The sequence below is a fragment of the Toxorhynchites rutilus genome, chromosome 3, assembly GCF_029784135.1.
Source record: "Toxorhynchites rutilus septentrionalis strain SRP chromosome 3, ASM2978413v1, whole genome shotgun sequence".
In the NCBI taxonomy this organism is placed as follows: domain Eukaryota; kingdom Metazoa; phylum Arthropoda; class Insecta; order Diptera; family Culicidae; genus Toxorhynchites; species Toxorhynchites rutilus.
Genome location: NC_073746.1, coordinates 151,412,331 through 151,437,433, shown reverse-complemented (window position 1 = coordinate 151,437,433; position 25,103 = coordinate 151,412,331). Strand labels below are relative to the sequence as shown.

General features: G+C 37.7%; 2 protein-coding genes across 7 annotated transcripts in view; one reads left to right on the top strand and one right to left on the bottom strand.

Moving 5' to 3' along the window:
- Positions 1-4,169, top strand: part of LOC129774331 (ATP-citrate synthase) — a 69,541-nt gene extending 65,372 nt beyond the window's left edge. For all 5 annotated transcript variants that reach the window (XM_055778050.1, XM_055778051.1, XM_055778048.1 and 2 more), the window contains 2 exons: positions 2,855-3,090; positions 3,157-4,169. In XM_055778050.1, the coding sequence (XP_055634025.1) occupies positions 2,855-3,090; positions 3,157-3,325 (405 nt within the window). In that variant the 3' untranslated portion in view covers positions 3,326-4,169. The remainder of the gene's footprint in view (positions 1-2,854; positions 3,091-3,156) is intronic.
- A 6,922-nt stretch (positions 4,170-11,091) lies between these two features.
- LOC129778463 (endoplasmic reticulum junction formation protein lunapark-B) lies at positions 11,092-23,794 on the bottom strand. Of its 2 annotated transcripts, none has more exons than XM_055785362.1 (7): positions 23,354-23,794; positions 23,140-23,291; positions 13,199-13,428; positions 12,935-13,134; positions 12,481-12,873; positions 12,198-12,413; positions 11,092-12,096 (listed from the first exon to the last, which is right to left on the bottom strand). In XM_055785362.1, exons 2-7 carry the CDS (start codon positions 23,164-23,166, stop codon positions 11,891-11,893), a joined length of 1,272 nt encoding a protein of 423 aa, XP_055641337.1. In that variant the 5' UTR covers positions 23,167-23,291; positions 23,354-23,794; the 3' UTR covers positions 11,092-11,890. The 2 variants fall into 2 exon arrangements, with proteins under 2 accessions (XP_055641337.1, XP_055641338.1); XM_055785363.1 differs by having other exon boundaries at positions 23,140-23,226.
- Positions 23,795-25,103: the final 1,309 nt, after the last annotated feature.

Sequence of the window (25,103 nt, the reverse complement as noted above, 5' to 3'; positions counted from 1 at the left end):
TGTAGGGATTGTAGGGACTACGACAATTCCACTGTAAAACTTTGATATGTCCGACCTCTCTATTTAAATTATACATCGAGAGAGATAATCATTGCAAGGAGGGTCCATGTTTGCATCAATTGCTGCAAAAATGTCTTTACTATTGGAAGCATTGCGGTGATAATTTCTAATGAGATCGGAGACATTTACGATCGTTTTATCCACGTTCTCAGACAACTTTATAAATCCCGGTTGAGAAGTAATGGCCCTGGTTGGTTGGAATTTTTTATGTCCCCTTAAGTGCTGGGTTGTTCAAGGTTAAACTACACCAATGGAAGCCAGAAGGAACCTGATTTTGTAGGCAAGCTAACAGGGGTATCACCGATGGGACTTGTCGTTGAACTTTGGGAGTGGTCACATTTTGCACCGGGGATTTCCTTTGAAAACAAACGGTATACCCTCGTTGAGTGAGTCCGCTTCCAATTCGTCAACTGGCACCGAAGCGGAGACATTGTTTGTGTTCAATGGCTGTTGCTGTAGAATCAGTGGAGAGGCGCCCTTCAAAATTTACGCGAAAGTGCTTTCAAAGTGTTTCCTCAAAGAGCGCTTCTGTTCATATCAGCGACTCTTGTATGTTTCACATGCAGATATTTTGGAATGAAAAGTCGCACGGGTAACCTCAATTTCGCTACCATCACGTAGTCAGGATGAGCGGAACCAGCGAAGGTGACTCCAAACGAGTCAGACGGCATGGATTTATTTTTATTCCCTTCATGGGATACTATTCCAAGCTGGCGGCAGTTCAAGGTCTTGATAGTCATCGAGGGCAGTTTTTTGAAATGTCCAGCACCTTCACTCGTAAGGTATTCGCACGTCTGTCTCGTTTCGGTCACACCCTCGATTTCAACTACGTTAGAGAGAATATAAACGCGATATTTAACTGTAAAATGCTGGTCGACAAAAATCTGTGTTTGTGTGCTTTCGATTAGCCACAACAACCGATGAGGAATGCAAGGTCGAAGGTTGAGTAAAAATGGGTTAGGGGGTTGAGAGGAGACATTGGAGGAGATGGTTTTTAGGGTGTACTGACTCATTTTCTGAAGCGGGAACGCGACTTTTTTGAGCAATCGAATGAGAGTCTATAGTTTCATTGTAGGGAGTCTCCATATTTGGGAATCTCTCTCTCCCTCTGCCATCTTTTATCCGGATTAATACAATTACACGTTCTCACTTTATCACTGTGTACGGAGCGCACCACTGGTTTTTTTTACACCCATACCTCGCTTTACAGCCTAGATACGTTCCACGAAACTTGGCCACAAAGCGAAAAGCCGTATAAGGAATCAATTATAACACAAATTCATATAAATTCAATCGGATCGGTTCCCTATTTGTTAGATATGTAACATGATTTATCATTCAAAATGCTTTTTTTTTTCAAAAATACATACATGTAATGTATGCATTTGTACATAATTATGTACATACATTTGTACATAAAATAATAACATGAAACAACTTTATGTTACATTAAATATGTGTCAAAAGTCAGAGGATGAATACATTATAGTGTCAATGGATGTATGGGAAAAAATTACCTTCAAATTTTCAAACGGGACTTTCTCAAAAATGTTGATTCCCACGAAAAACTACACTATGCAAAATATCAGCTCAATTGGACTTCATTCACTAGTGTCGCAGTTTGAGTTTTTTGTAAACCGAAAAATCGCCCAAGAACACGTTATTCTCAGAGTCAATTTTCGACAAAAAAAAATTTGTTCATGCAGTTCGAAGACATTTAGCATCATTTTTTTTGTGAACCCCGATTTCGAATCATGTAAACCTATGATTTCATGCCGTTAAAGCGAAACATTTGAGGCCGTAAATCGAGATCTTGCCTTAATTGAAGAGAGCCGTTATAGCGAAATGCCGGATAAAGAGCGGCCGTATAGCGAGGTATGGATGTATTCAGCAATTCAACTGTTCTATACACATTCCGATGAAAAAGAAAATAACAAAAGAAACCACTTCGCCTTAAGGAAGAATGATGATGAAAGTTTTTGTTCTAACCTCTGCAGGATCTATCAATAAAAAAATCTGATCCGATGATGACTACCGATTACCGAATGAATGTTGATTGTTGATTCTATTAAATCAATTTCTGTCGCATAACATGGTTCTAGATGATTGAATAGGGATAAAATTTGTTATATCTCGAGAGCGGTTAGTTCTAGAATAAAATTTTACATATGAGGGGCTTAGAATGCAAGGGGTGTAAGTGACTTGATCGATTTCTCTTCATCAACTTTTTCTTCAGTTAATAACTCAACTGCAAAAACGTTCCAATTTGAGTTTGCTATAGAATTCGATAGATGAGGCTCTGACCTGTTTTCCGCATTGTCAAATACAGCTGGGAATGTAGTTGCAGCTAAGTTATGACCAAAAGAAAGAGTTGATGTAGAGAAATCGATGAAATCACTTACACACCTTTCATTCTAAGCCCCTCATATAGTTTTTCATGCAGAAAATTTTTAATGCTAAATTCAAGTCAAGTTTATTTTGATGTGAAGTGAAGTTATGATTTTGTGTAATATTTTTGATGACGTGTTTAGAATGTTATTTTCCCTAAATAGTTCATAGATCACCAGAATACCCGCTTGTGAAGTTTTAAAAAAATATCGGAGTCTCCTTTCTTCAAAAAATATATCACCCTGATACCGTCGATTCACCCAAGAGTAATCGGTTTCGTAACCTTCTTAACCCTAGTCCTAAACAAAAATGAAAATATGGAAATATTGGCTCCATCAAACTTGAGACCTCAAATCAATACAAATAAACTTATTGAAAAAAATCAACTCCCCATTTTGTTTTTCAGGGTCAACTGATCATGGGTATTGGTCATCGGGTCAAATCGATCAATAATCCTGACATTCGTGTTAAGATAATCAAGGAATTTGTGATGGAGAACTTCCCGGCTAAACCACTGCTCGAGTATGCCCTAGAGGTCGAGAAAATCACCACTAGCAAGAAACCGAACCTGATTCTTAACGTCGATGGTGTTATCGCAACTTCGTTCGTCGACATGCTTCGCAATTGTGGATCCTTCACTAGGTTTGTTTTTACATACATTTGAGCTATATAAATAATCATTTTTTCAATTGCTGTTCTATTTTACAGCGAGGAAGCCCAAGAATACATAAACATTGGTGCTATCAACTCACTGTTTGTTCTTGGCCGCAGCATTGGCTTCATCGGCCATTACATGGATCAGAAGCGCCTGAAGCAGGGCTTGTACCGTCATCCGTGGGATGACATCTCCTACGTACTTCCAGAACAGTATAATTAAATTCTAATTGACATCCAGACAGGTAAATCTAGCAAGATTGGCGTTGAAGGGGCAAAGGCTGATGAAGCACAACAAAAGAGAGATACACGTTTCGTTACTTCTCCGCTGATTTGTATACACATTTTTCTTTCGTTTTATGATCATTACATTTCCAAGAAAGGCTGATTTTTTAAATATCGCTCTGGACAAGATCGCAAAAAGACAGGGATCTAAACACCTGAATCTCGATCGATTAGTAGAATAAGGAAGTATGAGCGATTTTCAATGGCAACAGCAAATCATCCTATGACTCATTCCATTTCAAATTCACCGTTTGATTATCCCTCATTCTACTTTGTTTTCCACAATTATGTTCGCCAAACTTTTTTAAGGATGCATTTATTCATTCACCTCATTCGCATAGGGAAGTGTGGACGAACAAAATTATCCAAATTCAAATAAAATTTAAGTTATTCGTTATGTTTAAGATCACGATATGATCGTCAGTGTACATTTTCCTTCTCTACCAATAACAAATGCTCGTAGCGCGCAGACACAGTCGGTTGATACAACAAAAATCGCACAATTCCACCATTTGTTGATAACTATAAGCAGACCTATAAACACATTTCTAGAAAATTTTTGGGTGGGATAATGCTGTGAAATGCAGCAAATCAATCACTATTCTTTTGAATTTCATGCAAGCATTGATTATATTCATTCATTTCTGCCGAGAAGAACAAAAAGATATTTTAATTCGAGACTATGTAATTTAACAGCAACGAACTATCTCTTATCTATTGTCTGTTGTAAGGTTAGCGTCTCACAATTACAGTTTTATTGTAATAAATCGATGTCCATTGTATTTTGTTTTTTTTCGTTTGTTGATTTAGTTCGAAACATCCTTTCACTTTCAATTTTCAGTGGTTGAAAAATTGCGTTGCTGTTGGAGATAGGAATGACTGTTGTAGACACGTTTACACGCACTTTTAGGGAAACAAAATGAAGCGGTGGTGGAATAGCCCACCACCTGCTACCGCACCTGTTCTAAACATGTTGACATGTATTCTATAAATTGTTGAAATGCACAATCATATGAGCGGATTCATGGGCGTTCGCCAGCATTCGGGAATGAGGAATCATTATTCATGAAGGCGATTAGGAATGCTCGAATCAATATTGCACCCAATCTTCAGTGTGTAGTTGTTATGCGGTAATTCACTCCAAGAGGAATATAAATCCCAATATCGCAGTGAAAGATGCGTAGAATAAATGCTGACTTGAGCTCAATATAAAACTAAACTAGTCTCTTCACGGGTGATTTATCACAGTTCCTACACTAGCAATGTTTCCTCGATCTCCTGAGAATTGTTGCGTGCTTTATTGCATACTAGTCTAATTTTGCATCAGCGTTGGATAGTTTTACTTTTTACTCATGATAAAACCTAAAGAAACAGTGGAGGAATTCCACTCTAAATCAGCCGGAAGCCCCCTTCGGTTTTTTGTGGAACTTTGTCTATAAGGTGGAAGCTACCAAAAATTATAATTTTCATTATCAGATTACTAACTCAAATTACATCGGCCGATTCAAAATCATTGTACTTTTTCCCCGAAACACTTAGGGGGGGATCCCGGTCTGGTAAATCGAAAAAATCGAATTTTTGTTTTTTGCATTTTTGGGATGCTTATGCCCTCAGAAATGTTGTGCTAAAAGGATTTTTCTTTGCAGTCTAAAGTATGAAGTCATCTCAAGGAATATAGTATTGCTGTACGAATTTTGAGACGCGTTTTTCTCGAAACAAATACGAACAAAAATATGAAAAGTCATTATTTTCCGACCTTTCAGACAGGGGTCCCCCCTTAACTTCAAAATAAAATATCTGATTAAAATGTCATGTAAATCACGCTAGATGCCACCATATGTACCGTTCTGCATCATATTTCGGACCCTTAACCCATTCCAGGCCAAGCGTTCGAAAAATCGAACAGCAACTTTGATAATTTTTCATGGCTTTGAAAAGCTACCATATGATAAGGTTTTAGCATCAAATGATAGCTCAATTTATTAGTTATCACTTACCATCAATTTCATTCGATTTTGTATAACTTTATTGGACAATAAATTCGGATTAAAGCAACTATGTGCGAAAAGTACATAACCTCACATAATCTAATAAAAAACAAAACCTTCTAAAATGCAAAAATGTGTAAACTTTCTTACAGTATTACTTCGATAAAAGAACACACATTGTGATGTAGAAAAAGAAACCATTGGATTGAACCTCCTACAGGATCATAAATGTAGGTTTTAGCTAATGTTTTTGTTTGGCGATTTTTCGGTTTTTTGTCATTTTTCGGAAAACGGAAGGACGGAAAGAAATAATTCTTGAAGATTTGGGTTTTTGTAACGCCAATAATCAAAATTACACCAATTGAGTTCGTTAAAAAAATATTTTTTACAGCTTGGTCGTTATTAACCCATTAACGACCAAGCTGTAAAAAATATTTTTTTAACGAACTCAGCATATTATGCAGAAAACAGATCTAAACTTTATGCACAGGTATTATTTGGTTGATAATTTCATCAAATTAGTTCAATATGTTTTAAGCTTTCTACTTTGGTATCTATTTTATTGAAAACATAGAAAAATCTTCGAATAAAATGCTTTTAAAATGAAGCGAATAAGAATCAAACTTCGGACACTATTTATAAAAAAAATCAAATTTCGGACAGATTGAATTCAAGTTTCGGACATTTAATTTTGTATTTGTTTGAACGAAAATTACATTATACTTGATTATATTTTCTTTTTTTTATCTGTATTATAGTGATTTTCAACTCAATTTGGCTGGTTCATCACTTTTACTTCCATTTTTGGAAGAATGTCGGGAGTGAGAATTGAACTCGTGACCTTTAGCGTGAGAGGCATGAATGTTACCACTACGCCATATCGCCTCCACGATTATATTTTCTAGTAAACTGCGAAACACTTACAAAGCAATCACAGTAAACTGTTAACGATGATGAGAACTTATTAAACACGAGCGAAATTGAAATATTGATGAACGGGTAAATTCTACGTACTCACGCTAAGGAAACGTCAAACACAAACGATAATGAGTAGTGTTGTCAGATTTTTGCCGATTATGTTATAATTCAAATGTAGTTCTTATATGAAATGATTGTGAAACCAAGGGATTACACTAAAGAAGCAATTGTGATATTAATTTTATAGTTATATCATCAGTGCATTAAGCATTTCAACATATTAGAACAAAGTATCCGAAATATGATGTTGTCCGAAATATGATTCAGAACGGTACAAAGTTCCAAAAAAAAAATCGAAGAGGGTCGAGCCAACGGTCAGCCAATTTGAAGTGGAATTGGTCAGTGGGCTTTCAAATTCCATTGTTCTATATTAAAGTTTTATTACAGAGAGGAAATGGATCTGGTACGCCTTGTAAGAAGGCCTCAACAAGGTTTGCCGGTGGAGCCCCAGGATCCTGGCGGAGTGGTCTGCATCAGGAGATCCATGCTGTTTGTGCTACGTTGCGCCAAAAGCAATTGAAGTAAAAGTTTTAGTCATCAATGGAATTAACTCCCAGCGAGCCATCCGCATACTTTGTCGTTAATAAATAGGTAAGCAACATAAAAATATGCATAAAATACAAAAAATACATTCATGTTTACCTGAAATGTTCGTTTGTTGTTCAAGCAGTGTCGAGCATATCAAATGACCGACAAACACTAAACAAATTTTAGGAAAACGAAAAATGGGTAGGTTGTATATATGATATAACCGTAAGGTTGACGTAGGGCTTCCTTTGGCTCAGTAATCATTTGTTTAATTAGATTATTGATTGAATGAAACAATTTCCGAATTTCGAATTAAATTCAACATATTTACTTTGTAAGTAAAGAGTTTCAACGAATACCATGTTAAGTCAACTCATGCATTGTGATAGATTATGCTCTTCATTACAAGTAAATCTAATGAATAAGTCTGATCGTCCGTTATTCTAATACGCATGGCATGATGCCTTGGTCATTTCATTCATTTATCGTGGACTTCCAAAATATGTGAACGAAAGAATTGTCATATTGTTGAATCAATTGACGTTATCGCTGCAAACGGTTATCAACATTTTTCATAATCATCAAACGATATGTGTAGAATTTCAGTAGGCTGAAGATATGAAGACATCCAACGCTCGTATGACCGAGCTAAAGCGTTGTGTTAGTACCCGCTTTTGTAGTCCGTGTTAGGAAAACACATTCCGGAGTGCAGAAATGTGGGTACAAAAGTATCCTCGGCTTGCATGAATCAATAACATCAACTTTTTATACTATAGAGGCTTTAAACTTGATAGCTCGTTCGACTTTAGTATCCGTTATGTCAATTTCCTCAGGCTCCTTGGTTTAAAAGCTCGTGTTGGGGAAACACATCCCGGTCTGCATATGACCCATTCCATGAGATTATGCACCAGAGAACCAAATTTCAAATCTAGTTTTAGGAGAAAATTGAAAACCTTATTTGAATAAGCACTAGTTATATCATAAAATTTTTGTAACAAATTTGATTTTTATGCACCAACCTTTGAGAGAGGCGAGTTTAAACAACTACATAATTATATTTGAGGGGCTTAGAATGCAAGGGGTTTAAGTGACTTGATCGATTTCTCTTCATCAACTTTTTCTTCAGTTAATAACTCAATTGCAAAAACGTTCCAATTTAAGTTTGCTATAGAATCTGATAGGTGAGGTTCTGACCTATCTTTCACATTGTCAAATACAGCTGGGAATGTATTTTCAGCTAAGCTATGACCAAAAGAGAGAGTCGATGTAGAGAAAGAGATCAAATCACTTACATCCCTTTCATTCTAAGCCCCTCATTTAAAATATTTTAGAATTCACTATTTTTATGTTTCTTGAGATATCTCTGCACATGCTTAACCAAACTTCAATGTCTATATACCATTGAATGGGTGATTAAATGCGTGTTTGAAGAGTCGTGGGTGGACCTACGTTTCATTTTGTAATTTATGATAAACAAGCATTTGAAAAACAGGTATTTTGAAGCGTTGTCACATCACAAAAATAGAGCATTTTTTCAGTTTATCAGATGAACATAGGTTCAACATTTTTATATTTGGGTTTCTCTGAGCAAACAATGAAGGTCAACAACCCACAAAATTTCGTTGAGATCGGTCCACAAATAGAGGAGTATCAACTGTCTCCAGAAGTTGTTGTCACGTCACGAAAAGCGTAACAACATTTTGACTCACTACAAACACATTTTTTTGCGTTTTCATGAATAAAGCACACCAAATTAAACGATGTTATAGTAAAATTAATAAAATTTCCAACAAGAATCATCAGTTGGAGAATATTTTATAGTTAGGTTGGCTTGTTGTCAGTCAAATACTTTTGTGACGTGCAACACCTGACTTTTTGCTGTTTCGGACTGTTGAACATTATTGATTAATTTAGTTAATTACAGTTCCGTTTCAAAACATACAAATGATTTTTCTCTCATGTTTTATCCACAATATATGATCGTAGGTTCCATAATATATGATATAAGCTTACGGTTTGCTGATGGTAGTATTGACTGCTAAAAAAACTGGAAACCCCATAAGATATGGGCTTACCAGCGGAAGTCGAATATCGTATTCCGATGCAATTTTGGAATCGAGGATGGTGACTTCCGGTTCGTTAAAAACGGATATAAAAGACCGGGAATGGCATGAAATCCCACAATACGATGGTGCGCGAATAGAATTTAAAAAAAGAATAATGTTTGATAGTGTGAGATAGAATTGAGAGATGAGAGGGAGAAAATTTTGAGTGGAAAGAACTTAGATTTGAAGCGACATGTGTGGAGTTATATCAAGAAAGTGCACATACAAACATCAACGATCAATGATCAACGGACAAAGTCAACGTCAAAGTCAAAGTCATCTTCAACACGCAAACATAAACGCCCTTGCACAGGTATGAGCGCGGATGCATTCAAAGAATTTATCAAAACTTTCTGATAGCAAAATCAAATGCGTTCCCTCTGTAGTGAGCGCCACTCGATGAACCAGGATTGTGCTAGCCATTGATGGCAAGCGCCAGAGTGAATGTGTTAAACAATCACGATATAAAAACTGGAGGTCGGTTTGGGACCACCCCGACTTTCCCCAAATAAAAACATACCGTGTATTACAGGTAACAGGTAAATTCAATTTAAATAGTTTATTTTGATGAACATACCATAAGCATTTACATTTGCCTTGTTTCGCAATGTTTACAATTTAAAGAATATTGAACTCATTTTGCCTACAAGTCAAAAATATTTATCCTCTGTTTTTGAAGCAATGAAAACGCAAAATGTCGCTAAAATGCTAAAATGAAGAGAGCCAGAAAAAAGTCACCATGCTATCAAATTGTCAGCGTTATGACACCTTTCATTTGACATTATTGAAAATTTAGTAGGAAGCACCGTTCCTAAGATACAAAGGAGGGTAGGTTCAGGACCACCGGTTGCGTTAGGATCACCATCCCCTATAGGATGGACTTTTGGAAGGGGAAGAGGACATCTCAGAGGAAAGTAAGAAGTATTCAGAGTAACAAAAAACATAAAAAATGGTATATCACTACAATACGGTGAAATTCTTATTTAATACAACTTATTGATTGTGTGACGAGACAACGCTTCGTGGAGACTGTTTATTCGCACAGAGCGCGTTGTCACGTCACAAAATGCATGTTCTTGCGAGTTTTTTGAAAAACTGAGTATACATCTACGTTCATCCTTTATTGACAAATCATAGAACAAAGTTTATTTGTATGTTTTGAAACGGAACTGAAAATACAACATTAATGTTCAAAGGTCGGAACCAGCAAAAAGACAGGTGTCGTCACGTCACAAACAACAAGGCAACAAGGGAATTGAACTGTAAAATATTCTCCAACTGAAGATTCTTGTAGGAAATTTTCTCAATTTCACTTTAAAATCGTTTACCAATGGAAATAGTGTGATTTATACATGAAAACGAGAAAAAAAAACTGTGTTTAGTGAGTCAAACCGTTGTCACGTTACGCTGGAATGGGTCATATACAGACGTTCCATGCCAAACCGATATAGTGGTTCTTAGATTTTCGTAATAATTGGTAGTTCTGTTTCTTATCGCCAAATTTAGACACATTTTCTTTTATTTTTTCATGATGGTGCCCATTTTCATTTTAGGGTGATCCGAAAAATCTATATTTTCCCCTTTTTCCAAAAAATTCGAAATTTCGAACTACCGAACCGATTCAGATGTTCGAAATATCAAATTGAAGACAATTAACTGATCTTGGAAAAATATTGCGCTTGCAAAAAAATTAATTTTATTTCTGTAATTATTGATTGTATTTGTGTTTTATAGTTTACATGGCTTCGGACTGGCGCTATATTTTTTCTTGAAAGTTGAGGTTTTCTTACGTAACATATCTAAAAATCAGAGATGTGATTTTTATCGTGATTGAGGGGATTTACTATCACCAGTGGCTCATAGGATCACTGAACTAGATGTTGACATCAATTCCAGGTGAAAGGTTATTCTTAAGAACTGATGCTAAAATCAAGAATCGGCTTCGTCTAAATGACAAACGTATTGGACGAGTGGCTTCGATGTTGTACGTTCTGGCACAGTCTATCGCCACGAGTGTGGTTCGACGTTGTACGCAAAAGGATTAATATTCTTCACACCAGTTCGGAATGATTCAGGCAAAATCAAAAACAACTTCTTATAACAATAATTCTCATTTGTTATATTTCGCTATTATCTCGTCTTTCTTCAGTTCCATAAAAATCATAACAAATCGATAATTATCATACACATGAGGTTCAACAGTCAATAAAAAAATTCCACTTTAGGTTAGTCAGACACTGTATTCTTCCCATGATTCACTCATCATTCTTCTGGTTGTCTCGTAATAATTTACGTTTTCAAATTCCTTCCCTAACAAAGCTATATTACAATTCAATGTTCGATGTTCGCTGATACAAGTGTCCATTGTTCCTCCATCTGGTGTGCAGTGTACAGTTTTGTGTTCTCAAAATATTTTACTACTTAAATAAATGCGCTTAGCCCAAAAATTAATGAAATCTTTCACGATCGAGTAACAAAACAAAAGCATGCACAAAATTTTAAACAGGTCAGCAACTATACCTTCTACATTAACCAATGGAATAAATGACAAAGGGTTTTACAACACGTTGAAACTACAAAAAGGAAAAATAGGGATCGGTATGAGTACTGCTTCTTGTTAAATTGATATAAGTCGATAAACGAAAATGAGTTTTAACGCTCATCTCACAATGGGATTTGTAAATGCAACTTTCACGCTCCGCGCTCCGAAGATTGATTCTACTCGACAATACCATTAGCCAAGACTTTCTTTTTTTTGTTTACTAATCGCTTCCATTGGAAGTTGCTAAACGCTGAACAAAGTCATGCAAGGAGGTGACGAGGCTTCAAGCTGTAAAAGTTCTTTGCAAACAACTCCGAATGTTAACTACGTGAATCGCGTCATGTTAAAGAAAGAAAAAAAGTTCAGTCTGTTTTGTCGTCGGTACTGTTTCCGGGAATTTCTTCGCCTGTGGCATTTGGCTGGTCGCCAGGTTCGTCACTTTCGATTGATGTGGTTGCTTCTGGCACTACAGGGGTTGCGATTTCTAAATTCTGATCGACTTCCTCCATCGCCTCGTCGGCTTCTGTGCGAGCATTGTCGACTGCGACGTTCTCTTCCTGTTCCGGTACTGGAATGATACGTACAAGTTGATGGAATTTCGTTAGTGACTGCTGGGATCTGATGAGCTGATGTTGAAATGGTGCCGTTGACTGCCGGTCTGAATCTTACCAGTTTCTGCATCCGCAGGGTTTTCCTCAACTAATGGCGATTCAGATTCTTCTCCACTGGATGAGACGGACAGTCTCTTCCCCCTCTGCTGGGTCAGTTGAACCTGTTCAAATGGCAGCTTGGGGGCCATAGGGCGCAGTTTTTTTGCCGGGTTAAATGCGCCACAGAAGGCACACCGGAAGGCAGCGAATTCATACTCTTCCTGAAGAGCCATGCCTGAAATGTTCGCACATCTTTATAATATAACTTTATTTATATATGCTTTCATCTCGAGCATACAAACCGTTATGCATAAGACATTCTTTGCAGATCATTGCGAAACGACTGTTTGGTCCATCGCCGACCAGATAGTCGACCATCTTCTCCAGGACGCCTTTTTGGCTGTGATTAATAATCGGATAAGGCGTACGCCGGTAAGGCATTGTCTGTGGGGGGACCATCCCTATCGGTCTATGTATGAGACCAGCTGATTGCTGCTGAAAATGTGCCGCTTGAGGCGCTGGCGAAGCAGTTCTAATGTTCGGATTGAACCCAATCGGTGTAACGGGTGCTGGGCGAATCCCCGCCATGGGCATTTGTGGGCCAGGAGCCGACTGAGAAGGCAGTTGTGTCCTGATTTGCGGTATCCCTTTGGGTGTCACCGGAGCCTGCTGTGCTCGCTTCATAGGCGTGAGAGCTGAAAACGAATAAACATAATACTTTCAGCTAAAGTAATGGACATGTAGTAAATCAATTACCACTCAAAGACTGCGTCTGGGCTTTCTGCGAATTATCGCCAAATTTGTTCAATATGTCTACGGCCACTTTGTAGGTTTCTTTGTCCATAACTTGTTCCAAAATTTTCTTCTTCTCTGCCCTTAACAGTTTCAGTTTGTTTGTGTTTCTGATGACTTTTCGCTCGAAATACCATGCCAACACTTTCTTGATCAATGTGATACTGCGAAGTAGAAGAAAATATATCTGTTGGTATAAATTTACTTTCCGAATTTCCAGTGACCTACATCAACGGGCAGATCAGCAGTGGCAACGAACGGACGATTCTGTCGTTCCATGTCGATGGGAAGAACACGAAGTAAAATATCAGGGAGGAAAGCACGTACAGACCGATAGAGATGACTAGAAAGCTACCCACGAATCGTTTTCGCTGCTCCTGGGTGCTGATTGTGTACGCTTCGATGTGCTCTATTTTCTCCTCCAAATTTTCCAGTACCTGACAAGTGGTTTTCTCTTTCTGTGGAAGAAAAATGAACAGTATTGATGCGTGGTGCGAAAAAAATGGCAATTAATTAATTGAATGACCACAATTGGGGGTGCAACAAGCGAGAAGTGAACAAACCTACATGAAAACATGTGTGTCAAATGAAAAAAAACACCGCGTTACTTTTGGAAGCCGATCGTCTGCGGAAAGGCGAAAATATGAATTATTGAACGAGACATACTGTCTATCGCAAAATTGAGTTTACAAATGCTACTTGACGATACTTTCCATTTATTTGGTATAAAGTATTTTGATTTCATTGATACTTTTGATGCATAATAATTACTCACATATTTAACTAGCTGTACGTGCAATAAAATTCCGCGAAAAGTTTTCTGCTAATTGTTTATTTCAAAAAATTGAAAACAATCTCTATTCTAGGCATCGCAAAATTGAGTGTACACCTTAAATTTCTCCGAACAAATTAACCTTGTAAGTAAGATCTTTGCGAATTAGTGTACTTTTTTTCGTCAGTGATTGGTGTTAACACTTAACCACTGCTTGGGCAGTGTTGGTTTTTGTTTTTTATTGATATGAATTGTCGTGGAAAGACATTGCAGGCAATAGCAGATATAGTCGGAAGAACCCACTATACAGCGAAGAAAATCATAAATAAGTGAAAATACGAAGGAACCATGGCAAAAAGAAAGTAGAAAGTAGAAGACACAAACGTATTCTGTCTTCTGATGATGAACGAATAATTGTGCGTACATTCCGAAAGAACTCTAAACCAAATATTCCTAAATTGACTACCGAAGTAGTCGGCATCATCGGAAGGCCTGTCAGCACAGACAGCATACAGGAACAATCTGAGAGGTCTTGTTTTGTTGGCCGTGAAAAATCTTTCATCTCAACGGCGAATATGAAAAAAGCGACTACAGTTTGCTAAGGCATGTGTAAACTGACCTAAGGAGTTCTGGAACATGGTCCTTTATACGGATGAGATGAAAATCTCTTTGAATCGGATGGAGGATTGGTGCTCCAGATTCAGCATTTGGTTCCCACAGTAAAATACGGCGGCGGCAGTCAAATGATGTATGGTACGATGGCCGCTTCTGCTACTGGAACTATGGAGTTCATCGATTCGGCGTTGGATAAGATGGCTTCATTGAACATCCTGAAACGTAACCCTCAGTGTCCCGTGCAGAAATTGGCTCTCCCTCGTGATTACTACTTTCAACAGAATGATGACCCGAAGCAAAATGACCTCATCATGCGGTAATACCTGCTCTATAATGTCCCCGAAATCTCCGAACTTCAACACTATAGAGTTTCTTTGGTGGGAAATCAAGAACCATCTGAAGAATAAAAATCCAGGGAACAAACCGGAACTCGAAACGACGATTACGGAGATCTGGGAGGCACTTTCGTCTACAGTGAACAAAAATCTCGCCTCGTCGCTTGTAGGAAGTGCTGGACGCCAAAGAAGGGTTATACCAAATACTAGGGGATTGATTTTTGTTATCTGTTAACATTTCTGAACTGATTTCAATTTTCTTTTTAAGAAAAACTTGAACTGTACACTCAATTTTACGTCTGAATTAAAAATTTTTTGTTTGTTTTTTAAACATGAAGTAGAAATGTGACCATTTTATTTTTTTTTCTTATCACTACATGATAGTGAAAAAGATTAATTTTACGATGAATATGAATCGCTTTTAATTATTTAATTTTTAACATTCGTTTAACTTTTTGACCAATTCTAACTTGTTTGCGTACGAAAGCTAGTTAGTGTGGATAGTGAACATTGGAACAATAAACTTGTTAATTGACTTAGAGGCGAATGAACTGAAAAACAGGGAATGGAATGGAATCAATTGTCAGTATTGTCAATTTCTTTGGAGATGTTTCGCGAGAAACAGCGTTTCTTGCGATTCCTATAAAATGTTCTGGTCCTGGCGATATAAATGGTCCTGTTATGACCAATCCATCATTACCTTAAAGGTAGAACACGTGGAAATCCACGAAAACGAAAATCCATAGCTCCCTTTTTTCTTCGGAATGTGCACAATTGCACAGTATTCCTAAATTGGCCGGAACATTCCTACGGAACCACTGTAACGCCATTTTCGCTGTACCACAGCACCATGGGGAATCGCTGGCCATTAGGCAAAAAATATGAATTTGCCGCGGCTGAGACTACATTCAAAATTTTGGTAAAAATATAAGCTTTCAATTGAACACTGTCCAACGCTGCGCAAAACTGTGCGAATTGTCGTTTTAGTGAGAAAAGCGATAGCAAGTTTTTTTCCCTATATTTTTTCAATATTTAAATTTTATCTAGGATCCAATCAGCTCTATTTTACTATTATAGATACCGAGAAAGTTGATAGCATCGAGCGAGTGAATGCTATCGGTACAACTGTTTGATTGTTGCTTTTGTTGTATGTTTTGATTCGTTCGTTTGTTTTGATCAGTACTTGTTTCACGGTGCTGCCAGAACAGTCTATGCAAGGTAAGTATAAGGTAAGTTCGACCCAGAATCGTTTGTATCCATCATGTTAAAATTTACAATGCAGAATTTTAGAGGCGTCTCGTCCGCCTGTTCAAACTGTTCATAGGACAGGTAGACAATCTCAGAATGAAATGTATATTATTTCACATTTGTAACATGGATGAGGAATTATCGAAGCTACTTCTTTGTGATTTCCATGTTATCCCGAATATCCTTATTCTATTTTCTATTTTGGTGGAACTCAAACCCACCGTGAAGAATATAATCTGATAATTACATTTGAATACACCCCAATCCGCGCGCTACACAGCCTCAATGCTACGAAATAAGCAGTAATAAATACTGGGTTCAAACCATTCATCTGAACCCGCCTTCATCAAACACAGGGCAAACACAGTCAACTACGTATGAAACGATTACTACTACTAATGCGCCGCCTTGCATAAAAATGACGTTTTCGGTTCAATATTTCTGCTGAATGAAACCGATACAAACGATGGAAAATACACACACAAATCCACAATCTTTAGTGTTTTTTCGTAGTTTTCATCGTTTTCCTTTCTGTTTCTCTTTCTATTGCTGACGTCATTAAAATTTGAGAGAGGGCAAGAGATCGCGAGAGTACACAACACCAAACACCTCGAGCGAGCATGATGCAAAAAAGCGAACAAATCCATTCATGATTTCTGTGGATGTGGTGATATTCTTCGTTGATGTGTGGTTTTAATTCGAGCGTTTTTATCGATTTTGTTCATTCGACAACTTGAACCCGGTATATATAGTACACGTTTGTCAGCTTACGTTTCAAACCCCCGCTGCATTGGCCGGACATGTGGATGAAATAGCTGCGTACTTTGGATCTAATGCTTGCCTTGCTTCTATAGAGGAGCTTAAAGCAGATCATCATTTCGATAGTACGCTCAAAGATGCAATTGATGTAGTGATGTCTAAATTTTTCATTTATTCGATTATCGATTAATCGTTCGGACATTTTCCAATATTCGATTCATTCGAATAATTATTTTTCAATATTCGATTAATCGAGCGAATAATTACTTCTTGTAATAATCACGTATCACGTTGTCATTCTGATCGCGTGGTCTATCGGGTTGTCGATGATAGATGGTTGGATGAAAAAATGTTGGATAAAAAAACTATATAGCCTAATTCTTAACCTAAAAATGCATTAGCCTTGAGAAAAATCCTTTCATTCATTAATCGCGATTACAGTGGCAATTATGCGATGTATTCATATTTTGATTTTAAATTATTCGATACCAAATTACTCGATTATAATTTCAGATATTCGATTATTTGAATTAATCGAACGATTAACCGACGTCTCTAAATTGATGTATCTGGCGAAAATAACGTCATCAATTGTCGTCGTTTATATGAATCGAAATTGTTGAGGAAATGAAGAAATGGTTTGAGGAACTAGATGAATACAAATTCGTCGCTTTGTTGAATCATGAAAAATTTGCCGACTTCGATGTCGCATTACCTACTGGGAATTTGAAAATGCTTATTTCATACCACTCGAAATTCGATGAAGCGAAGCTTTTTTTCCGATTATCGTTGGACAAAACCTGCATCAAACCTTCTCCGAAACGGCTGGCCAGAATGATGCAGACATTTTCCTAATACAACGGTATCCGTTGAAAGAGCTTTTTTTGTTGTTCGACGGATCAAGAATTTTTTGCAGTCGAGATCTGACCAGAAACGGTTATTCGGAATTATGTTCATGACTGTGGAAAAAGATTACCTTTATGACATAAGGCAGATTTTATGAGGAAATCATTGATAAGTTTCCGATCATAGTTGACCGTAGGATTCTTTTGTTATACAGGCAAACCTGTTTTTGTGCGGGTGATAGGGACCGCACAAAAAAATCGTGTTCGCTAAACAATTTAAAAAAAACTTTTTGTTATGTGGTGGATAGAGACCGCATGAAAAAAGTTTCCTTAAGAAATTAACCCAAATCCTAATGATTCCATTCGTAATCAACATTTGATTTCCTTTTTTAACTTTCATAAGCGACCTACTCACTTGCGCAGATCATAAAATCAACTCTTTGCTCCTGTCAATAAGCTCCTACTGACAGCTTAAAACAAACAAAACAAAGCATGAGAATGGGAATAAACTAACACACCGATGACTTCATTTTTTTCAAATACCGCACAAAAAAAGTCGCACCCAAAAAATCGCACAAAAAAAAATCGCGCTGCACTATGACGCCTATTTTAACCAATGCTCGATTACACGAAAATTAATGGATCAATCGGAAATAGTCACTTATAAGCAACCAAACAATGGCGGGGATAGCGAGCCCCTCCAAATGACCTTTCCCAAGGCCGAATGTTTAATTTGGAGAACTAAACCAAATTGGTGCGAATAAACTGAGAATGTCTAAAAGTCTGAGAAAGCCTCTATAATTCAAAACATCATCACCATTACACCAATCATGTTCCTAAATTCGCAGAAGTTCTCTTCCAGCAAAAAAAACATAGAAATCAAATCGTTTTTGATAGCTTCGAATATTATTTTAGAATCCATCGGAATTTTTAAAAATAACTCTATAGCCGGAAGCCCTTTAGCCATGAAAAAGACCAATGGGTTAGCGTTGTTTCGTAGGAGTTGAAGATGGGTGATTTACGATTTATTCCTGTTCTCACGAGAACAATACACGAGATTTGTGTCCTTATTGCCAATGCATGTAGCGCACTCGGTGTGCCTCGCAAATATTCTTCTCGTACTAAACACAGTGCGATTACATTTTCGTTGAAAGAATGTTGTACATCGGTTCAAAACGGTAGCAACCAAAAAACGGTTGACCAAAGTAAGCACAATATTTCTGGTGCTTTCAAAGCCATCCGGTTGATGCACCGCTAATCAATCTTGACTTCGAGGAAAAAGGAAATCCGAGAATCATATCTATAATTTTTTGTGATTTAAATTCCGTAACTCCACCTAACTCTGCGCACTTTAGTCTTTTTTCATACTAAATACAACAATTCACTATTGGTTATGCGTATTGATACTGTTGAATAGTTTAATATAGTTGTATTAAAAACAAATCCGACATCACTGAAAACGTCAAATTTTTGTTCCTGTTAGCATCGATGTTGAGATACAACAAGTTCTTCCTTCTTCCCCTTCTCTTTAACGAAAAAAGTATCGCAGATCGGAAATTTATCCGAAATCAGTAAGTTTTAAGCATTTTGTATCTGAATGTGACTTAATTGAACTGATTAAAATATATAAACTCTCAGAAAAAGAGGATTTATAATGCGCAGAATTAAGTTCCTCATGTTTTGTTTATATTCCTTATTGTGCGCAGGTTGAAACAAGGATGACTCCGGGAAAGAACAATATGCGTTATTCCCGTCAGCAGCTTGTTCTGGTCATGGAGATGACAAGGAAAGATATTTCAAAATGCCGAACAGCAAAATATCAACGAATCCCGGAAAGTACTCTCCGTGTACAACTGAACTTGAATGGTAACGTGGGACGCCCTGGAAAACATTCAGTTTCCGGAAAGAAAGAAGATGGCATCGTTCAGTAGGTAATCGAGGCATCCAGAGCCGGGTTTCCGATTGACAAGAAACGTTTGAAGACTTCCGTGGCATATTTTCTGCGAACCGTTAAAAGGAAGTACCCATTTAAGGGAGATCTTCCTGGATACAAGTGGGTGAAAGGTTTCCTAAGATGCCATCCCGACATCAGGCGAGTGAGCTTTCTAAACAGCGAACTTGTGTTACGGAGCATAAAATCCGGAAGTGGTTCCAAGAGGTAAATGATTTTGTTCGACAAGCAGATATCAGCTACGTTTTAGAATATTCTAGCCGTGCGTTCAACATGGACGAATCCTCCATAAGAACCCAGCCAAAGCCTACACTATTCTAGGTTTCATTGGAAACTTCAGTTGGCAATTCGCCGACATCTACGCACAAAAACCATCATTTTGCAGCTTTATTCGTAGCGTACCATATCTGGGCACCTTATCAAGCATCGATGGTCATCAGAGTTGAATGTATTCAGAACCTCCCGTGGATTAACCCGTCTTTTAATTCCACAGCACGCTGCGTGTTAATCGAAATAGAAACATTTGATGCTAGACCCAGACCAATTCAGGAACTCATGGTTGCATAGCTCCTCGAGTCCAAATTGCATGATGATACTTTCAAGAATTATAGGAGAATACTGAAGGTAATTGTTAATAGCCAAGTAGGGGGCTGTCCACATACCACGTGGACAACTTTAGGGGGGGGGGGGGGGTAGGGTGTACGAAAATGTCCTCGCTTGTCCACGGTGAGGGGAGTGGGGGTACAGATAATACCCACGTGGACACGTTAAACAGATGTTTTTTAATACATTCAGAATTGTTCAAATAAATGAAATCTTTTCTGCATTTTCCGCCCATTTTGGGTACTCCATATTTATCCATAAAATGGCTATGTCGAATATTTTCGACAGTTCATATCATCGAACTTCTTCACTGAAATATGTATTCTGCATGAAAGTCACATAAACATTGAGCGATCAAGCTTCCATTGGTAGTGGAGGATCTTTGTTTTCAACTTCTAAGCTACGTCATATTTGAGCATAAACTGAACTCTGTGTTCTAAATCCAGGTCTACGTGAGAGTAAATTTAACATAGTGAACTGCTGATACATTTGTATCTGCAGAGTATATGTGGGATGTTGATAATACGATGAAATGACCGGAATATTATTAGGATTTTCCAAATAATTTGAGAAGGACTTAGTGCTATCCAAATTTTATAATACCAGTTCAAAAACAGAGTTCATGTGCAGAACTCTGTACAGATTCAGATTCTGCAGATTCAGTCCACCTTTTCTGATGGGTACTGTTCCCAAATATTTCTCGAATTTTTAGCATCCATCTTGCGACGTTGATGACACATTGATACAGCTGCGTTAGGTATGCTCACCACCAGAGATCAGTTTTTTAAGGATCACTTTGTCCTACCGATCGAAAGATTGTGGTGTTACAAATGAAATTTCTGTTAATAAGCACACATTATTAAGATATTCGTGTTTTTTTTCAGAGGGGCTTTGAATCCGGGATTAGATTACATATTCTGCACCACAGCCAAGAGGATAACCCTATCAATACGCTTTATGGAATAAAACATTCAAAATATTGTTTTCTTTGTTCTAATTTTCGCTTCAATATATGAACTAGTATCTACCAGTCCAAGTTAGTAAAGAAGTATGCCTAAATCCATTGGTTGTTTCTTCATTTGAATGCTTTCGACACATTTTCTTAAATAGTACTTCAATTAGCTTCAAATAAAACAACATTCAATTGCACTAAACAATTACAGAAGTCATCAGAAAAACTCTTTTCGATAAACACTCGTTTCTCGGAGATTATCTGCAGGCGAATGATTTTATTGTTAAAGTTTCTTCAGATGTTATTTCATGCTTAATTGTAAAAATATTCGCTTGTCACAGAAGAAATGTTTCTAATTTCAGTTTTTATTTTTGCTTCGGAAACAATCTCCACGTTAAAACCATTAGAGAAGCAAATATGTATTTGACGTTGATTCTCGCGAATGTTCTCGAAAACTGCTTTGAAGAAGTAGTAGTTTGGGTAGTTATCATAGTGGGATTTTTACACAAATCATTACATAGATTTCCATACGCATTCGAACAAATGGGATGAAAAAGAACGAATTTATGTTTTTTTTTGTATTTTTAACCCACCATTTCATACAATTAACAGAGCGTTTCCTGAAGCAAACGATTTCACATATTTTCAAACTAGGAATATTGATAGGAAGTGGTATAAGAAATACTACATGAATAGACTTTTGAACAAACTGAAGCGCGATACAAATAACTTTTCGGACAATGTTAATGAAAGAATCGAAGAATAGAAAACAACCGTTACTACCAAAAAAGCCCATTTGCATTATTTTTTTTTCAAAAAAGGTAAAATCGCACGATTTCAATGTAGCCCCAAAAGTAAAGCAGTTTGCGTTGCATCGAATGAAAGATGCACTGCCTGAGACGAGAATGGTCTAGTGTAATTTTGCCTTAGAATAATCGCTGGGAATTTGTTAATAACACATATTTTCGAAGCGCTAGTGTTGTATAGGTCGATTTATGGAATGGAACGCGTCCTCTGAAAATTCTCCAAACAATGACGGGAAAGGTTTTGTATTGCGCTGACAACAACAGTTAAGTTAAGATACTGTAGCTGGATAAAGTACAGTTAAGAAGCTTTCGAACTTTTGACTGCTTGATTTTTCGGATGTGATTTGCGGAGACGATTTTTTTAAAATTTCTATTCATTTGCTCAGAAAAAAGAACATATTTATTTCTTGAATTGTTTTTTTATCATTAAAAAAACAACAAATATAAAATAAGATCAATTTAAAATAGAATATAGGCAAAATGCAATTATTCCCTTTTTTTTGCAATTACAATACATGGAAGAATGTCCACGTGGACAACAGGGGAGGGGTATAGTCAATGTCCACGCTTGTCCACGCAGAGGGAGGGGGGAGTCTAAAAGCGTACTTTTTCTGTCCACGTGGTATGTGGACAGCCCCTAGACGAAAAGAATGGTTCGAAGAAAGTGCAAAGCAATTCAGCACTCGTGATTTCTGGGAAAAGCGTTTCCTAGATAACGATATCGGTCTTAGAAATCATGAAATTTCTAATGGACACTGGATGGTCCGAACAGTAGACATCACATAGTGCACACTTAGTATAAACATATCCCAACTATTTGAACTTCGAAAGTATAATGCTTACCATAAATGCACTGGTTATTTTGGTTAATTTATCAAGTATTTATGGATTATAAATATATAATCTAATACTCATGACAATTTATTCTGATTTTCACCACGATTTGGTTTGCAAAAAAAGTGAAAGCGTGACTATTCATCCAAAAAGGTCATGCGGTGACCGGGTAAACTGTTTCCAAAGGTGATAAAACAAAAATTAGTATATTCTTCAATCATGAATATCCGACGAATACAACTATAAACTCAACGCATTCAACAGGAACACTTGTTATGGGGATATAGGTGCAATCGCGATAAGTAAATATTTTTGTTTCTGCGCAGCGGAGATATAAAAGAAACTTGCCGGTTTCACCTACTCTGGAGACTGTGTTAAATGGAAGCACTACACATTAAGGCCACGGATACGGATTAAACATGATATCTCAAGTAACGACATAAACTTACCCGAAATCTTGAAATTATGGCCCCCATGACGATATGCCTTAACTCCGTTCCAATTAGATGCTGACCCTCGCCTCGGTGAGCCGATTCCTGCGAGAGCAAGGAAGGAGAATACTGACGAAAAGTTCCTTTTCGAAAAGCCAATCTAATTATAGCTATCCATGAAATGATTCCAAAAATAAACGGCCTATCACTCGAATTTGAAACTCGCATATACCTAGTCGCCTTCTGCACTCTTTTCTCCTTTTTTGATTTCTCGTTGTCCCCGCAATAGCTATTGCCGGGTGCCACTAATAGAAATGCTCGATTCCGGCCCTTCGCAAGTCGTTCTAGTGAAGGTTACTACTGCCGCACAAAACAAAAACCTATATCGTGTTGCTCACGAAAATTAAAAAAACCAAACATCCATCTACGTGTTGTACACGGAATTATCCTTTCATTTCTTCCGCTTCACTCGGTTAATTTGCGATACGTGTCTTATCGGCCCGCTATACATCAGAATTTGTATGCACGCAATAAAAAATATATAAACGAATGCGATTTCTGTGTTTAGGTGATTTTGGTTTGCCTTCCGAGCGTACCGTCTCTTCACTTTCTGCCAACGATAAATCGCGGTTTGCTGGACGATACCGATTCTCCCTTTCTCTCCGTGCCAGTGTAGTTGTGTTCGCAGCTGTCAACAATTGTTCGAAACGGTTATGCAAAAAAAAAAAATACCCCAATCGGTTTTGTGGCAGGGCTGGTTCACAACTATGATCGCGTGAAAATAATGAATATGATTATCGAACAAAAAACTAGAGGTGTTTTGTGTCGATGTGTTGAATTTCTGATTATTTTCTTTTTAAACATAATTTTTTTTTTTTTTTTTGGGGTCTTCGTAGCCACTTGGTTACGCGTTCGCTTACCAAGCGATCGATCGTGAGTTCAAACTCAGGGCCCTCAATTGACCATCTTTGTGTTGTTATAGAATAACTACGTCCACGCAACCATCATCAGCGATGGAAATCGATCCACGGTGGAACAAAGATCGATTCATCCATACAACTGCTCTGCTCTGCAAGAAACATCGGGCTGCTGTTCTATAAATAACCCAACAATGATCAATATCAACTGTCTCCGCTGTCCGGTCCGCTGAACAATGGAAGAACAGAAAGAATACCCTTACGCCTAAATGGCTACTACTGTGTAATTTACCATAATGTAATGGAACAGAAAACTTAACGCCTAAATGGCTACTACTAACTGCTGTGTAATTTACAATTTATAGAAACATAAACATATGTACATGTACACGATTAAAACCCGGCTCTGTTACAGCTAAAATGCTAATGAGCCTAATAAATAAATAAATGAAAAAAAACCACCGGGCCCCGATGGTATTCAGAACTTCTGGCACAAGAAGCTGACCGTCGCACATCAAAAGATAGCTGAGTGCTTCAACAAGGTGCTACGTGACCCACACAACCTCCCTGAATTCGCCACCCGTGGCGTCACATTCCTCCTCCCGAAAGACAGCAACACATTGAACCCATCAAAGTACAGGCCGATAACGTGCCTATCGAGTCTGTACAAGATATTAAGCAGCATCATAACCGCCAAAGTTTCTGCCCACTGCGAACAACACCATATCATCGCAGAAGAGCAGAAAGGATGCAGAATAAATACGCATGGCTGCAAAGACCAGGCCATCATCGACGCAGCCATAGTCGGCCAGGCGGTTTATAACCAGCGGAACCTAAGCATGGCCTATATCGATTACAGGAAGGCTTATGACTCCATACCTCACTCGTTTCTCGTCCGGGTATTGGAGGTCTACAAAATTGATCCCGTCGTCGTTAGGTTCCTGCAGCATGCGATGAGGCAGTGGAGCACGTCTCTGCGCCTCAGTGATGGGGAAAATGTGTTGCAGTCTAGAACGCTGCAGATAAAGAGGGGGATATTCCAAGGCGACTCTTTCAGCCCGCTTT

What these genes read in the sequence shown, in the direction of transcription:
- LOC129778463 (XM_055785362.1), bottom strand. Translation starts at nt 23,166, where the DNA reads ATGGGGGCCATAATTTCAAGATTTCGG. An exon ending in CCATAATTTCAAGATTTCGG is followed by an intron (nt 13,429 to 23,139) that starts GTAAGTTTATGT and finishes TTTCTTCCACAG; the next exon opens with AAAGAGAAAACCACTTGTCA. An exon ending in CTGCTGATCTGCCCGTTGAT is followed by an intron (nt 13,135 to 13,198) that starts GTAGGTCACTGG and finishes TCTACTTCGCAG; the next exon opens with TATCACATTGATCAAGAAAG.